The sequence below is a fragment of the Crocuta crocuta genome, unplaced genomic scaffold (assembly GCF_008692635.1).
Source record: "Crocuta crocuta isolate KB4526 unplaced genomic scaffold, BGI_CrCroc_1.0 scaffold221, whole genome shotgun sequence".
Lineage (NCBI taxonomy): Eukaryota > Metazoa > Chordata > Mammalia > Carnivora > Hyaenidae > Crocuta > Crocuta crocuta.
This window is the reverse complement of record NW_027528610.1, coordinates 1,048,194-1,065,258: the sequence shown is the minus strand read 5'-3', so window position 1 is coordinate 1,065,258 and position 17,065 is coordinate 1,048,194. Positions and strand designations below refer to the sequence as shown.

The following is a 17,065-nucleotide window of genomic DNA, read 5'->3' as shown; positions in this document are numbered from 1 at the left end:
GGGGGCGGGACCCCTGAGATGCCGGGGGCGGGGCTGAGCTCCCTCCTGAGGCCTCCCAGGGGAGGGTCCTTCCCGCCTCTCCCAGCTCCTGGGGCCCCAGGGTCCCCGGGCTCGTGGCCGCGTCCCCCCGTCTCTGCCTCCGTCTTCACGCGGCTTCTCCTCTGAGTCTCTGTCTCTTCTACTGTCTCTTACAAGGACACCTGTCATGGGATTCAGGGCCTCCCTCATTCCGGTTGAGCTCATCTCTAGATCCTTCACTTCATCACATCTGCAAAGACCGTCCTCCCAAATAAGGTCCATTCCCAGGTCCCCGGGGTTAGAAATTGGACATATCCTTATAGGGACACAATTTAACCTGCTACTGAGGTTAAGCAGTAGAAACCGTGGGTTTGGGGGGAGAGGGGACATCGAAGGCTGTAACAATTGGGAGCTTTTGCAGAGTGAATCCTGATCAGCCCCATTTGGCTCCTTTTACCTGTGACAGAGGCGCCGGCATTTCCCCAGGACCGGCTCCGGCCTAATTCCAAACCCTTTGGGAGGGTCCCCGAGCCAGTCAGCCCTGCAGTGTGTCACCGCCTTGCTGTGGCCGTAAAATCTGCAAGGTAATACCACCGCCCCCTCCTTCCCGAGCAGCCCCCCAACCGGATCTGAGGCACCTCGAATCCTCGAGGAGGATCTGGAGGGAAACAGACTCTGCAGCCCGTCTTCGTCTGCGTCCCGTGTCCACGGCCGGACACGCCGGCGGATTATCCCAGGATGCGGTCTTACCTGGTGGCTCCCAGCCGGGCCTTCCTGGACCCGCGGAATCACCCCCCCCGCAGAAATGTCGTAGACACTACCCTTCTCAGGCTGCGCCCCAGACCTGTGTGGGGCAAGGAGCTGCAGACGTGGAGCCCCCACCTGCCCCTGTTCTAACCCGCCCTCGAGGTGACTCACTGCACCCGCCCGTCTGAAAATCAGGAGGCTGCATTGTATGTATTCCCACAGGGGGAACAGAATCCGTCGTGTCTGTCCTCGGCATGGGACCCATACGCGGAGCGTACAAGTTAATCCGAAAAGAAGGAGAAGAAGAAAAAGAATCAAGAAGGAGAAGAAGGAAGAAGACATTAGGACACAGGCACAGCCGGGTGAGGGCACAGGAGAATAAGGTGTCGATGTGCCAACGACACACGCTTCAGCAGGAAGCAGCCTCACCCCCGCCTGGACATCAAACGCTCGGCCTCACCCCTGCCTGGATCTCAGACTCCCGGCTTCAGCCCTGCCTGGACCTCAAACTCTCAGCCTCACCCCTGCCTGGATCTCAGACTCTCAGCCTCACCCCTCCTGGGTCTCAGATTCTGAGCCTCACGCCTCCTGGATCTCAGACTCCCAGCCTCACGCCTCCTGGACCTCAGACTCTCAGCCTCATCCCTCCTGGGTCTCAGACTCCCAGCCTCAGCCCTGCCTGGGTCTCAGACTCCCAGACTCAGCCCTGCCTGGACCTCAAACTCTCGGCCTTCCCCTCCTGGGTCTCAGACTCCCAGCCTCGGCCCAGCCTGGACCTCAGACTCCCAGCCTCGGCCCTTCCTGGATCTCAGACTCCCAGCTTCCCCCCTGCCCGGACCTCAGACCCCCAGCCTCGGCCCTGCCTGGACCTCAGACTCCCAGCCTCAGCCCTTCCTGGATCTCAGACTCCCAGCTTCACCCCTGCCCGGACCTCAGACCCCCAGCCTCGGCCCTGCCTGGACCTCAGACTCCCAGCCTCGGCCCTTCCTGGATCTCAGCCTCCCAGCCTCACCCCTCCTGGACCTCAGACTCCCAGCCTCCAGAACTAGAAGAAATGAATGTAAACCACCGTGTCCACAGTACTATTACCAGCAACCTAGCAAACTCTTACAACAGGAAATCCAAACAGCATCTTCCTGTGAAGAACATGGTTGCTAAAATCATTACCATTTGGCAAGAAAAACACCATTCAGATAGGCTGGAGCCAGAAAGGGAAAAAAACTCAAAAACAACAAAAAACCCCAAAACGAAACTGAGCGGATGGAATCAAATGTTATGACAAACGCAAACATTTTAATTCCGCACCTTAAAAATGTCAGAACCCTCACGAAATGGGGACTTAGTTGGCATTACTTTCTAAAATGGTAACCAGGAATCTGGTTTCCCCTAACGGAGAATATTTTTCTAAGGTTAGCGTGTGGCTCTTGGGGTCTGAGAGTGAGAAAGGAGACCGTGCACTGCCCCCTGCTGTGTGTGTCTGTCCCTCTGGAGTGAGTCTGTATCCATCTTTCTAGATGCGTTGCCTGGGGAGCACTTCAGAAGGAAATTCTAAAGAAAGGACGGGACTCAGCGCCTCCCAGGCAAGATGTGCAGAAATGGGAGAGACCCGCGGGAATTTTCCGCGGACCCGACAGGCGTGACCATGCACACAGTTATCCCCACGGAGGTCAGGGCGCCTCCTGATTGCTGTGTGTGTTCCTGCGGGAGCCTGAATGCCGCCCACACGCACACCCGGTGTGTGCTCAAGTGCTTTGGCTTGACGAACATTGCATCCGGCGTCGTTTCCGGGCCGGTGGCTGGAGTGAGATCACTTTGCAGGGTTCGATATTGCTGGTGTCGCCAGCCAACAGTTTATTTGAGGCAGATCCTGGAGCTGTTTGCATGTGTTGATAGATTTTTTTTCTTGCTATTTGAAATATTTCTAAAAGTACAGAAATGACCTATATTTGTGTATTATTTGTGTATTTATATTATATAGAAAAATATATAACATAACATAATATGTAATATGTTTTATGGTATGTAATATGTATCATATTATACATATTATATACTATGTATTTATTTACATACTATTTACTTTACATATTTATATATTTATATAACATATTATGTCATAATATAACTCATTATATCATAACATAAATTATATCATATTACATATTATGTATTTTATTTACATGCTATTTATTTTATATATTTAATGTATATAACATATCGCAATGTATAACACATATTAGATCATAACATATAACATTATATCATAATGTTTATAACATAATACATACCATAATAAATATAATACACAAATACATATAAATGTAACATGTATAAGTTATATATAATAATTTAGACAGCCTTTGGTTTTCCAAATGTCTGTGACACTACATTTAAAAGGTTTGCGGGCCCCTCGGTGGCTCAGTACGTTGAGCATCTGACTTCGGCTCAGGTCATGATCTCACGGTTCGTGGGTTCGAGCCCCGTGTCGGGCTCTGTGCTGACAGCTCAGAGCCTGGAGCTGCTTCGGATTCTGTGTCTCCCTCTCTCTCTGCCCCTCCCCTGCTCACATTCTGTGTCTTTCTCTCTCAAAAATAAATAAACATTTTTAAAAAATAAATAAACAATTTAAAAACGGGTGCCATCGCCTGATATTCTTACTGACATGGGGTCTCTTGGCCGTGTTAATCTGAGCGCATCCTAATGCCACATGCCGTGCGTTCAGGGTGCTCTGAGGGCTCACGTGCACCCGGAAGGCTGAGTCTCAGCCCCCAGCTCCGCCCCAGGGCTCCAGGCCAGGCAGCCTGCTCGCCGAGTAACGCCTTTTCATCAGCCTGCCAGGAAGCCCGCGTGAGGCCCGCACGCTGGGCCGATGCCGTGCGGTCTGGGGCACGTGTCCTCTGTCGTGCGGTGCACAAAGGAATCCGCTCTGCGTCTTGGGCTCTTGGGGAAGGTTTAAGAGTGTTGATAAACAGGTTCTGCCAAAGCTTAATGTGTTCTCTATGAGCACGGGAGGCAAATGATGCGGAAAATCGATGTGACACCCAACAGAATGACAGTCATTACCGCACAGATGCTGCGACCTCATTCCCAGAGCCGATCCTCAGGCCCCCGGGGTGCTGCTGACGCCGCAGCACCCGGCGTGGGGCTCAGGGTGAGAAGTGCGGTCATTTCCACGCGGGACAAATGATATGACACTTTCATCTTCCCCTTGATGGGACGCATAACCGCTCCAGGGATAATGGTTCGGAGGCAGTGCTCACCCTGTGCAACCTCCCTCATGAAATATTCATAAAGTCCACGCCGAGCACCAGGCGCCTGCGTTGATGGTGTGTCTGCATCTCATGCAGAGAGTTGAGCCCAAAGCAAGATGAAACAACGTGATTTCCAGTTCTGAGATAGAACTGAACAGAACCAGACACTCAGACCTGTTCCACAAATGATCCTTTACTTCTGTGTTTATGAAATAAGCCTGAGAATTTTCGAAACCTGTAGCATTGATGAACCAGAGATTGTATTTATGCAGTTGGTAAATTGTGCAGCACCCTACGGTACCCACAGAAATTTTACAGTCGGAGAATTTCAGAGCATTTTGTTACATTGCCTACGTCTGAGAACTTGATGAATAGGTAATCAACTCACAGTTTGCAGAGTCTAGGTGTGTTTGGGGGAGCTTGTTTAAGAGAAGGAAGGAAGGAAACAGCGCCTCAGTCCTAATACTGCAAGGAACTGAATGTCACCAGAACCTGAATGACGCTGAAACAGGGTCTCAAGCTCTAGCTGAGACCCCAACCCCATCTCACACCCAGTTTCAGCCTCATGAGACCCTGAGCTGAGGACCCAGCTCACCTCCACCCAGACTTCCCATCTGAGGAACCGGGACATAATGAGCAGGTGTCGTTTTCAGCCGGTATGTGAGGGATGACTTGTTACGCAGCAGCTAGCTGGCTGCTACAACCGGCTTCTTACACCCTCAGCCCGGCTGCAGGGAGGAGGGCCTTGCACGCCGATGTGTGTGTGTGTACTCCCTGGGCTCCAGCTGTTCATCTCCCGTCTACACCCAAGTAACCACCCCCCTTCCTCACCAGAGACCAATCAAGAGGAGCCTTGGAGCAGCTGAGGGGCTCAAACACCCTAGATAGCATCTCTTCACCTCCTAAAAACCTGCTTGCCTACAACTATCTCAGTCTGCAGCAGCGCTGTTAGCACCTCAAGCGGACCCATACGTCACCACTTTGCATGATGGTCCCATGGGCACCGGAGGGCGTTTATTGGGGTCCCATCCCCCCCCATTTTCCCCAGTTTCTGGCCACCAAGCAATTCCCTTGAAGCTTATGACTGAAATATTGATGCACATGCGTGTGTCTTTTAGGTCGTCCAGTGAGATTTTTTTATGTCTGAGATGTTCATGGAGGTATGCACGTCTCTGAGGTCCAGTGTGATTTTTTTAAAGGCGTTTGGTATGAGGATTTAATGTACGTATACGTTTTGAAATGATTGCCATATTCGATTCACTGAACATGCCCATCATATGCCACAGGTGCTGCTTTGCTCAGTGAGCGCACTGAACTTCCTCCCTCGGTAAATTCTAGTGTATCATTCAGTCCTTTGTTAACTATAATCACCATTTAATGTTTATTTATGTTGGAGAGAGAGAGACAGAGCACCGGGCGTCACGTCTGCCTCACCTGTACTCTGAAGACCGAAGGGAGCCTGCGCGGGGCGGGGAGGGGTGGAAAACGCCATCCTTCTGCGGAGAACCTGGCTCTCGGGGCCCCGTTCCTTCCTGCCTCCTGTTGGAGGGTGGAGTTTCTTCTGTTCCCCACCGGAGAGCAGGGCATAGATTCCCCGCACGGCCGACCCCGGGCACTGTGTCTGCTGTTGAGACGGGGTTGGGAGAAGCTGTCGCGTCTCACTTGTGAAGAAGCTCCTTCCCCACAATGAATGCCTCTCAGCCTTTTGAAGGACATGGAAGACCTAAAATCACCCTCATTTCCCCTAAAATCACCGTCATTCCCCCGCGAGGGGTAACAGTTTTGGGGAGGGGGCGGAATCACTTCTGGGAGCCTTTTCCTGGTGGGAAACATGTTTCAACAGATAACCTTTCTGCAAAATAATAATAATAATAATAATAATAATAAGAAGAAGAAGAAGAAGAAGAAGAAGAAGAAGAAGAAGAAGAAGAAGAAGGGATCTTCTACGGTTGCAGACTTGTTTTTGTTCATCCCGGGCGGGGAGGGGGGTTCATTTTCGTTTGTGTTTGTGACGCTTTCATCTGTGTGTATAGATGTGACCGGTGGGGTCAAGTGCTTTCTGGATTTTTGTCTCCTTCCCCTCTGGCGTTACCCCTTTGCAGATTTCTGTATCAAAACATCGCAAACATCATCAAACGAATCGACACAACCCTTTTGCCCGCGTCTGGGCTCGGTCAGTAGCGGTGCTGTTCTCTCAAAGCAGGAAGGAATTTGCTCAAGCAGCATCAGCACCTCCCCCGTGGCGGATGCCGTTCTGCTGTGACGTTTCTATTGCTCTATTCGCGGCTCTGACTACTCCTAATTTCCTTGATTAGATCTTAATCATCAGCGTTTTCTCAGCAAAAGTGCTCATTTCCCTGAAATTTTCATCTTGTTCTTACCAGTTTAACATATTAATATAGAGAGAAGTGGGAACTCTTAATTTTAAAATCTTCCCCATTTCCAGAGAGCCGTCTCTACTCGGAAATTTGCATTTTTTCAGCGCCGTCAAGTGCGTTATCTGCAGTCTCCCCTGGGTCTTTTCTTTCTTGTCTTCTCTGTCCATCGGTCAAATACTCAAACACGGACCCGCAAGCCATCCATAACAGTTGGGATTCTGGCTGTTTCTCCTTGCGTATGAAGAGGTCTTGAGCAATACAGACTGGGCTGTTCTGGCCCATGGGTCCTGGCCCCCACTGTCGCATTGATGTTTTAGTCTTGACTTCTCCCTACCTTGTAGGAGTGCGGCTTGTCTTTGCTTCTTTGCTTGATAAGTTTAGGCCTTGGTTTTATTCCCAATCCTCACTTTTCAGAACCACAATCAATGTAGAGAAGAATTCACCATATCGGCCGCCATATTGGTTTTGAATCAAGACCAGCCGCAGCTAAAGGCTCACTTCTCCTTCCAGCGGTTTCGTGAGTTTTCTGGATTGCCTTACGTGGACGACTGGTATACCCTGTAATTTCTATTCATCTGTTTGGCACACGTGTTATATATGTTACTTCTTGTCCCCGAGTCCCCCTTGAGGACTCTCAAGAACTTCCGGGTCCGTAATTACCTAAAGAGAACTGGACAGTATTGGGGCGCCTGGGCGGCTCAGTCTGTTAAGCATCTGATTCAATTTCACCTCAGGTCACGATCTAACTTTGTGAGATGGAGCCCCGCTTCAAACTGGGCGCTGACAGTGCGGAGCCTACTTGGGATTCTCTCTCTCCTCTCTCTCTGCCCCTTCCCTTCTCTCTCTCCTTCAAAATAAATAGAAAAAGAGAAATGGAAAGGATCACTGATGGCGTTCCAGGTGGAATGGAAAATGCCACCTGTGTTCCCTTCCCGCACCCTCAAGCCCTGTGGGGTCAGTGACCCTCCCCCCCACCTCCCTGCGCACCTGCGGGGTGCAGCGAATACGGATATTAGGTGGACGTACCAGCCGAGTGTCTAGCTAGTACGATTCCCTTTGTCTTCTCCAAGCTTGTTCCTCGTGTTTCTGTTCTAGAAGCCCACGCCCTGCGACTTGCCTTGCATGTTGTCATTATCTGGGATAAGAGCCCGTGACGATTCCCAGTCTGCACTGACTTTTCTGCCCACCCGGCAGTGGGGGCTTGATTTCGGGGTCACATTCCCCGTGCGGCGGCGGCGGCCCGCTGATCCCTCACGGCACCCTTCTCCTTCCTCCCAGCGACACCACGCGGCAGCAACGCTGTGGACACACTTCCTGAAACGATGAGTAAAGCAGGTGTCGGTGGCAACAGCGTGCGGGAACAGAGCCAAGCCCGTCAGCTGCCTTACAAGGCAGGATCTCGAAGCCAAAGGCAGGCACTCACATTTGCGGCCGGTTAGGAACCCTTTTCTCCTGGGACTGGATAGGACGCGACTTCTGACTTTGCAGAGATTCGTAACGTCTGTCTGGTTCTGGCCGTGCGTGTGTGTCTTCGAACGCTGTTGTCATTGGTGCCAGTTATTGGAAGGAGCATGGGCTTCCCCCGTAAAAAAATATCCTCGTGAAAATTAGAACGGTGTGTCGGGGATGCCTATCCAGATGGCCCTGTGTTCTAGAACGACGCTTCCAAACCGTCTGTGGCAAAACTCCCTATTCCCAAATCTGTCACAGATTGATAGTGGCGTAGAGAGGAAAGACGTGAATTACTAGAAAAATAAAATTTAAAACCTTGCCGAATGGGAGCTCCCAATGTTGCTTTTTAATATTTTATTAAAAATTTGTTTTTAGTTTTTTATTTCTGAGGGACAGAGAGACAGAGTATGAACAGGGAGGGGCAGAGAGAGAGGGAGACACGGAATCTGAAGCAGCTCCAGGCTCTGAGCTGTCAGCACAGAGCCCGACGCGGGGCTTGAACTCATGAACCGTGAGATCATGACCTGAGCCCAGAGTCGAACACCCAACCCACTGAGCCCCCCAGACGCCCCCAGTGTTGCTTTTTTAAAATCACTGGATTCAGCAAGTCTGCAGACCACCCTTGCCGGGGCTTTGATCCAGAAACACGCCCGCCCACCCCTACTCCCGTTCCATTTGTCTACAGAAAATGTTGAACACGGTCACTTCCTTGTCTCAGTGGCCATGTGACTTGGCACACACAGCCTTCCTTCTTCGTGGCGAGGCAGGTGGGGCCTGTGCATTGTCTTGAAATGTCCCTTCCAAGTCAAAGCAAACGCATGTGTTCCAAAGTGTGGAACACACTCCCTAGTGCTTGTGGCTCTGGGAGCCAGCAAAGTGATGTCAGCCCCAAGGGGCTGTGAGCTCTGAGCTCCCCTCTGGAGGTCAGGATGTCCTTTCAAGCTCACGGGGCTGTTTGATGAATGCAGTTCCTTGAGTTTGTGGGTCTGAGGCTCTGACTTTCCTGCTGGCTATTGGCCAGCAGCTGCTGTCACTCCCCAGAAGCTGCCGGAAGCATCTTGCCCCATGGCCCGTCACAACATGGCGGCTTACTTCTTCACGGCCATCATCTCCGCCATATATGAGAATCTATGCAAAGAACTGAGCCACCATTCATTTTTGCTTTATTTTCTTGATTTAGAAGCAAGTCCCAGGCGCCATCTGCACTCAAGGACAGGGGGTCGTCAAGGGCATGAGTCACGCAGGCTCCTCCGAGGGTACGATCCCTGCATTCTACCTTCCTCTTAGAGTCCAGTGTTTCTCCGCCAAGGGCATGGAATCGAACTTATTTAGAAACCTCCTTAGGTCCTATAATAGGTCGGAAGATAACCTGCCATTTCTTTCCTTTCGCAGTGGAGTTTTTATACTGTGATCTGGCGTCCATGAGGTCCATCCGGCAGTTTGTCCAGAATTTCAAGAAGAAGAAAATCCCTCTCCACGTCTTGGTCAATAACGGTGAGTCCTGGTGAAATCCGGATGTTAAGCCCGACACAGATGTGTACGCTAGCCGGCCCGTGAGATAAGTCTTTTGGGAAGGAGGGACTCCGTAGAAATTCATGAATCTGTGTGATCTGTGTGAAGGCTATGGGAGTCCTGTGATTCAGGAATCCACTTGGATCATCCAGGCTAATTTCTCCACCTACAGAGACTTAACTGACTCTGTCAAGAGGCTTGGCTTCACTGAAGCGTTGGCTATTGTCATTGGCGTCATCAGCTTGCAGTGATGGAAAACCTGATGAGAGGGTGTGTGGAGTCCATATTTTGACGGGCTCACGTGGGCTACGGAAGGGGCATTATGAACGTGTGAGGGTTGGCCGCGTGACCTCATTAACTACTGGGCATGTCATCAGGATGCAGGCTCCGTTTGCACCTGTGTCTTGAGTTCTCTGAAGCCAACACGCATCAAACAGACACACAGGGTAGCATGTCTCCTTCCCTGCGTTCAAGCTGCCCACCTGTCCGTCTGCAACACCAAGTAGCCTTGACCTGGACCCCTTCTTTTGGCTCGGCTTGTAAGAACATTGTAGACACGTCTGGTTTCTCACCATGGTGCCTGGGCCGGTCCCCTCTTCCCACGCGACACTCAGCAGATGTCCTACGAGTTCATCTAAACGCCCCGCTGTGAGGAGGCCACACCGTCCACGCGTCCATACCTGACTCCACATAGAACACCGAAACTATCGGAAACACACTCATTCCGGAAGAACGTCCTACCTCGCTTTCAGACTTGGAGACCAAGTGGTCTTGTGTAGACGAGATAAATGAAAGTCAATACGGTGAAAACAGTAACCGTAAGTCCGTGAGCTACAGCCACTGTGCCTTCTTTCCAAAATATATAAAACATTTGCTAAACTATTCGTCTGTTGTGGGTGGAGGGGCGCCTGGGTGGCTCAGTCTGCTAAGCCTCTGACTCTTGACTTCGGCTCAGGTCATGCTCTCACGGTCCGTGAGTTCGAGCCCCTCGTGGGGCCGTGTGTTGACCTCAGGGAACCTGCTTGGGATTCTTTCTCTCCGTCTATGCCCCTCCCCTCGTCATGTTCTCCTTCTCAAAAAGATTTTTTAATTGCAAAATACATTTAAAGCCCACTAGTCATCTGTCAGATGGCAGGGAGATCATTAGTACGGGAGTCTTGTGATTCCGGAGCCCACTTGGATCATCCAGCCCGATTTCTCCACCTACAGACTTAAGTGAGTCTTTTCTCCAAACTCGCTTGGCGTGGAAAGGACTGTAGAAAGAAATCACACGGGTGAGGACGTGGGCGTCGTATTCAGGGAGCGGGTCCCAAGGCTGTACCACCTTCATCTGCGTGGTTCTGGCTTCCGGGATGCGCGTACTGTCCGTATGTCTGCTTTCTGTGTGTCTTACCGCATTTTCCCGTCTTCGATGGTGTTAACGTGGGCAGGAGGGGGTGCAGGTAGACGTGGTGAAGCCCAGTGCACCTGCTTGATTGCAAACACTCACCGAAGGGAAAGATGTAGAGCATGAACCTCAGAAGACCCGACCCCGACGGTCTGTGTAATGGATTCGGTGGTGTGCGCACAGGGCTGTGATGTGTGTGGTACACGGTCATAACCACCGCCACGTCCACCTACGTGGCCAGGGAACCGACGCGGGGTGGGCGTTATTAGTGCTGCCTGCTCTCCTTGGAAGGCTCAGAACGCTTTTAATCTTCCTTTCTTCTGCACCGGCCTTTCCTGATCCCGTTCAACATTTCCCCTCCCGGGCGCGCCTGAAATGTATTGGCAGAAATCAGCTCTTTCCCACGAAACAGGCAAGTTGGGATTTCTCCATCTTGGCGCTGGGGCGAGCTTCCTTCGTCGGGGCGTTTGTCACGATTATAGGTGATGAGAGTGAGTCTGTGATAAATCGCCCAATGGAGAGACGAGCTCGCAGGGCGGTGAGGCTCCCCCAGACACCGTATCTCCTCGTTGGACACCATTAGCGACCAGAGCCCTTCATCGCACGGCGGTTTGCTAACGGCCGCTCGGCCGCGATGGCTTGTCCGTGTGCACAGTTGGTGAGACTTTAGGGACACATATACAGCTGGACTCTATTACATCATCCGGGACCCCCTCTCAGGGCCCTGAAGCCAACCCTGTCTGCAAAGTCCCTTAATCCACGAAAGGGCACATAACCACAGGCTCAGAGAAGTCAGCACGTGCAGTCCGACCCCACACAGAGATCAGGACGTGGACATCTCTGGGAGCCCAGGGAAGCTACAATTTCTGCCTTTCTTTTCTCTCTCTCTTTTTAATTCTTTCTTTCTTTCTTTCTTTTTTTTAAATAAGCTTTACGCCCAGCATGGAGCCCAACGCGAGTCTTGAACTCACAACCTCGAGATCAAGACCCGAGCTGAGATATAGACTCGCGTAACTGACGGAGCCAGCCAGGTGCCCCTCTGCTTTTATTTTAAATTCTTAAGGGTTGGAGCGATCAAGATGTTGCAAATGTTAAGCACTTGAGGCGGGAAAGTGTGTTTGCATTTGCTGCCGAGATGAAAATAGAACCAGAGTGCCTCTTTCTGGAGGCTCTGGATCCAGGCTGATGGTTTATCCAACACACGAAGAATCAATAAAGTATGTCTCCTGCAGACATGACTTGACATTCACAGTTTATTCCCGACAAGACTGTATTTATGCAGTCTCCCGTCCGCACAACGGATCCTGGGTGGCCTTGAAATGACTGCACGGGGCTGATGAGTTCTCCCTGTAGGACTCCTTCCCATATCTCTGAGAGATGCATTTCCCAACATCAAGAATTCCTAAAAATTGGGGGGGCACCTGCATGGCTTGGTCGGTTCAGCGTCCAACTTCGGCTCAGGTCATGGATCACACAGTTTCATGGGTTTAAACCCTGTGTCGGGCTCTGTTCTGACAGCTCAGGGCCTGGAGCTACTTCGGATTCTGTGTCTCCCTCTCTCTCTGACCCTCCCCTGCTCACACTGTGTCTCTCTGTCTGTGTCTCAGAAATAAATAAGAACATTTAAAAAAAATTAAAATAGTCTTGAAAAAATAAAGCGAATAAATTATTAAAACATTGAAAAAATTTAAACAAATTACTAAAAATAAGCATGGCAGGGGTAACCTGGAGAAATAAAATAACCCTGGGGAATGAAAGGTTCTCGCCTGGCCAGATGCCTGCTGACGGCCTTTCCACCGCAGAGCCGCTGAGGAGGGAGTAACCTGGGGCCCGATTCTTGGCGGGCAGAGGCCGGAGCACTTTTCCTACGTATGCACTTGGCGTTTCCTGTGCGAAACGGGCTTCGCCGTCACCTGGCGTCCCTTCCGGGAACGCAGAGGCCGGTGCATCACCCCTGAGCGCGCCTGCGTCAGTGGATTATCGGACCGGAATGTGCGTGGAGCGCTTCTGATCGGGGCCTTCTGTTTGGTTCCCAATGGGTCTCTCTTCCCGTTCCGAGCATTGTGATGGGTCTGCCTCGAACAGAAGGCGGCCGGATGCTCCTCTGGGGCTCAGAGTTGGGGATGCTGTTCGAGGTGATTTACCGCGATCCCCAAACGGCCGGAAGGGAAGGCTGGAGGTCAAGGATGGCCAGTGCATCTCCGGCATTGAGCAACTCTCTTCTTCCGGACGCCGTTTGTGAGCCTCCAGGAAGTGGGCTGAGAAATGCGGTGCTTTTCCAGTTTTCCAGACGCCTCAGCAGCATTTCAGCGAGGAGCTCTTCCAAGGCTTGTGCCTTGAAACTCGCCTGCCCTCAGATGCCCCCCATGGTGCACGTGTTGGGTCCCAGGGGTCGGTGGTTCCCATCCAGATTCATTGTGTGTTTATGAAACACAGTCAGTAAACGGGCTCAGTCGGTCAAGCGTCCGATTTGGGCTCAGGTCATGATCTCACGGTTCGTGGGTTCGAGCCCCGTGTCGGGCTCTGTGCTGACAGCTCGGAGCCTGGAGCTGCTTCAGATTCTGTGTCTCCCTCTCTCTCTGACCCTCCCCTGTTCACACTCTGTCTCTGTCTCTCAAAAATGAATAAATATTAAAAATGTTAAAAAAAAAAAAAAAAAAAGACAGACTGTGACAATCCAGGAATTGAATATTTCGGCATGCCCTGACATGCCAGTGACCCCTGCTGTGTCACAAACCACCCCCAATCGTGACTCAAAACTAAACTTGTGCAGCCTTGTTTCACGGCTGCCTGGAGTCCCCTCTCCACCAGCCTCGTGCAGGCTGAGTGTGCGTAACGAGCAGGCCCACCCAGCTAGGAGTGGACAGCCCTCCCGGCCCCGACAGACCTCTGCCCATCCAGCTTCATCAAGCCAGGGACGTGTTTACGTTTTCTCAAAATGCCAGACTTCACATCTGCCTGAAGGAACGTTTCCTTTGCTGAGTTTTAGAGCCTGTAGGGGTACACCCCTCGTTGAAGGTGTTAGACCCATGTGCCAATGTTCCTTACCACCTTGTTACACCCACAGCACTTCACGGTGGCCCCTAAAACCCTCAGCCTCGATCAGACATTTCTTTTGCCTCGAGAACCTCACAAGCGATCATCCCACATGGGGTATGGCATGTAGAGCCGTGTGGGCACACAGGACGTGCTGTGTGGGCTCGGGTGTGGTGTGGACTGTGTGTGTGCAGGAGGGACCTCGAAAGCCAGCCAGAAAACCGTCTACACGGACACAAAAGCAGAGGAGTTTCCACCTAGAAACTGTACGCATGCACACCAAATACACACGGACGTAAGCAAACATATATCGATATGTCCATGTACAAGACACATGAACACACGTCCGTGCAAATGCATGTTTTACATGCGAACACATCTCCACACACAATCTCCAGACAAGCCTCTATTATATATGCAAAACAAAAGACTTGTAGAAATATGTAGGCATTTGCAAAAACATATGTGCATGTGAAACGCTGGAAAAACGTAAGGCTAGATGTTTATACATGTTTAGGTGTGGTCACATGGGCACCTGTGTGCAAATACATGCACATGTGTCTGCAATAACTGCACAAACACACACGGAATTGCACGCATGTAAAACACGCCCACATACACACACATTCAGGTACACACGTAGGCAAGTATGGGGCTCCGTCTGGCCCAGTCACGTTTCCTGGGCGGCTGGAAGCCGGCATCCATGGAAAGGGTGCAGGGACAGGGACTCGACTGAGAGTTGCCCTGACGGGCGTGTGGGTTTTCCGGACCTGGGGGACAAGGCACGCAGCCAGCACAGAACGTGTGCTTACGAATGTGTTTGTGGAATGACAGCCAACGGGTAGACTGGGAAGGGGGACCTGGCCGTGTGAATACCTGGGTCAGCGTTTTGCACACGGCACCCTGTGGAATGAATTCATTTCTGGGTACCCTGTGCACGATGTTGAGGGAGATGCTGTGAGAGCATGATCTCGGAGAGCAGGCTCTGGGTTCATTCTACCCCTCCCTGCGGGACATCACCATCCCCACGTGGCCGGGAAGCCCGTCTCAGGTTTGCTCTGTTTCCGTACACAGCTTTTCCATCAGAAGAGTGAGCTTCCCAGCTGGTCGGGGGGCAATTGTTGGTGATTTGGGACATTCTCGCACCTGTTGGTGACTCCAGACGTTCTCAGAATCTTGCAGATGCCGCTCTTTCCCTGTGGTTGCTGGGTTTTCTGCATTCCGGGCATAGAAAGGCAGAGTTTGGGAGCAGAAAGGGGCTTGTCCATCTCCTGGAACCTTTCGCACTGTATACGCAGCCAGCACCTCCGCCGGGCTTGCGTCCGCATCCCTGCAGCCGCGTCTGTGACACCTCCCCCGTCCCCCTCGTCACTCACCCTGAAACCCCTTCATTGCAGCCGGGGTGATGATGGTCCCGCAGAGGAAAACCAAGGACGGATTTGAGGAGCATTTCGGGGTTAACTACCTGGGCCACTTCCTGCTCACCAACCTCCTCCTGGACGACCTCAAGGCGTCTGGCTGTCCCAGCCGCAGCGCGAGAGTGGTGACCGTGTCCTCGGCCACGCATTACGTGGGCGAGCTGCACATGGACGACCTTCAGGGCAGGTGGGTGCGCGCGGGGGAAGATCCGGGATCTCGAGGCTGCCTGTTTTCATGGCAAGAACACGGCACCCGTCACCCGCCTGTGTTTGCTACAGGCCTGTCTCAGCTGCCGTGATAATGACCACTATCCACTAACCCTTTGCTGATTCCCGGTCGTTTTATTTAAATTGTTTTTAATGCTTATTTTCTTTTTGAGAGAGAGACAGAGCATGAGCCGGGAGGGGCAGAGAGAGAGAGGGAGACACAGAATCTGAAGCAGCTCCAGGCTCTGAGCTGTCAGCACAGAGCCCGACGCGGGGCTTGAACCCGTGAACCATGAGATCATGACCTGAGCCGAGGTCGGACGCTTAACCGACTGAGCCACCCAGGCGCCCCTCGTTTTTTTGTTTTTAAATCATTTTAATATCACTAGACAATTACTCACAGAGTTGAAAGCGCATCCCAGGAAATAAGACTGTGCAACAGTACAAAACCAGCAATTTACACTTTTTCTGTTATCAGCACCATTGAATAACTTTATACAAACTTTTTGTAGTGTTTTGTGTTACTACATCCTGAAATGCATGCTTGATTTTTAGCAGTTAAAAAATTTATTTTACTTTTATTTTTATGCTTTAAATTGTTTTTACTGTTTATTCATTTTTGAGAGACAGAGAGACAGACTGCAAATGGGGAAGGACGGAGACAGGGAGACACAGAATCCCAAGCAGGTCCAGGCTCCGAGCTGTCAGCACAGAGCCCGACGAAGGGCTCGAACCCACGAACCATGAGATCGTGTCCTGAGCCGAAGTCAGTCGTATAACCAACTGAGCCACCCAGGGGCCCCTAGCATTTTTTTTATTGAGGTATAATTACTATAGCTCTATAACCATCTGTGTACATCAGTATATAGTTGTTATATAGCATGATATGTTATAACATGATGTTATAATTGTTATATAACATACATGTTATAAATAGGGTAACTATTTATAGTTAACTATAGTTAACTAACATCTATGTTATGGTGTAATATTGTAGTTATAATTGGTTTTTAAAAGTTTTTTAATATTTATTTATTTTTGAGAGACAGAGAGAGAGACAGCGTGAGCAGGGGAGGGGCAGAGAGAGAGGGAGACACAGAATCCGAAGCAGCTCCAGGGTCAGAGCTGTCAGCACAGAGCCCGACGCGGGGCTCGAACCCACGAACCGTGAGATCATGCCCTGAGCCGAGGCGGAGGCTTAACGGACCTCCAGGAGATTCTGATGGACGCCGACGTTGGAGAACCACTTGAGTATAAAACGCAGTGCTCTCCTGCACTCAGACGCTCGGTCCCGGCTCCCCGTGATGTAAACACCCCTGGTAATGAGTGATAATTGCCAAGATGGATTGGCCGGGAATCCACATTCCTGCAGAGGCATAAATCACAATCCCGTAAAGTGTGCCAACTCCCAAGTGGGCTGTTTCTCATGAGGCGGCTTCTGGGCTGGGCTGGGCTGCGCCTGATCGTTCCTCCCTTAGAAGGAAAGGATGGATGACAGAGTCTGTTAAAAATTGTTGGTAATAAATGGAATTGATTCAGGAGGAAATGAATTGCTTTGCTAAAAAAGTAGGTCTCATTGTGTTAGGAAGGGGTGAAACTATCATTATACAAATTAAAACATATATATATATTATATATACACACATATATATAAAACCT

At 51.0% G+C, this 17,065-nt stretch overlaps 1 protein-coding gene across 1 annotated transcript in view; it reads left to right on the top strand.

Moving 5' to 3' along the window:
* The window catches only part of DHRSX (dehydrogenase/reductase X-linked), a 116,862-nt gene that overhangs the window by 74,873 nt on the left and 24,924 nt on the right, over positions 1–17,065 (top strand). Inside the window, exons 4-6 of the mRNA XM_077754732.1 lie at positions 9,239–9,340; positions 15,179–15,390; positions 15,919–15,924. Coding sequence (XP_077610858.1) covers positions 9,239–9,340; positions 15,179–15,390; positions 15,919–15,924 — 320 coding nt within the window. The remainder of the gene's footprint in view (positions 1–9,238; positions 9,341–15,178; positions 15,391–15,918; positions 15,925–17,065) is intronic.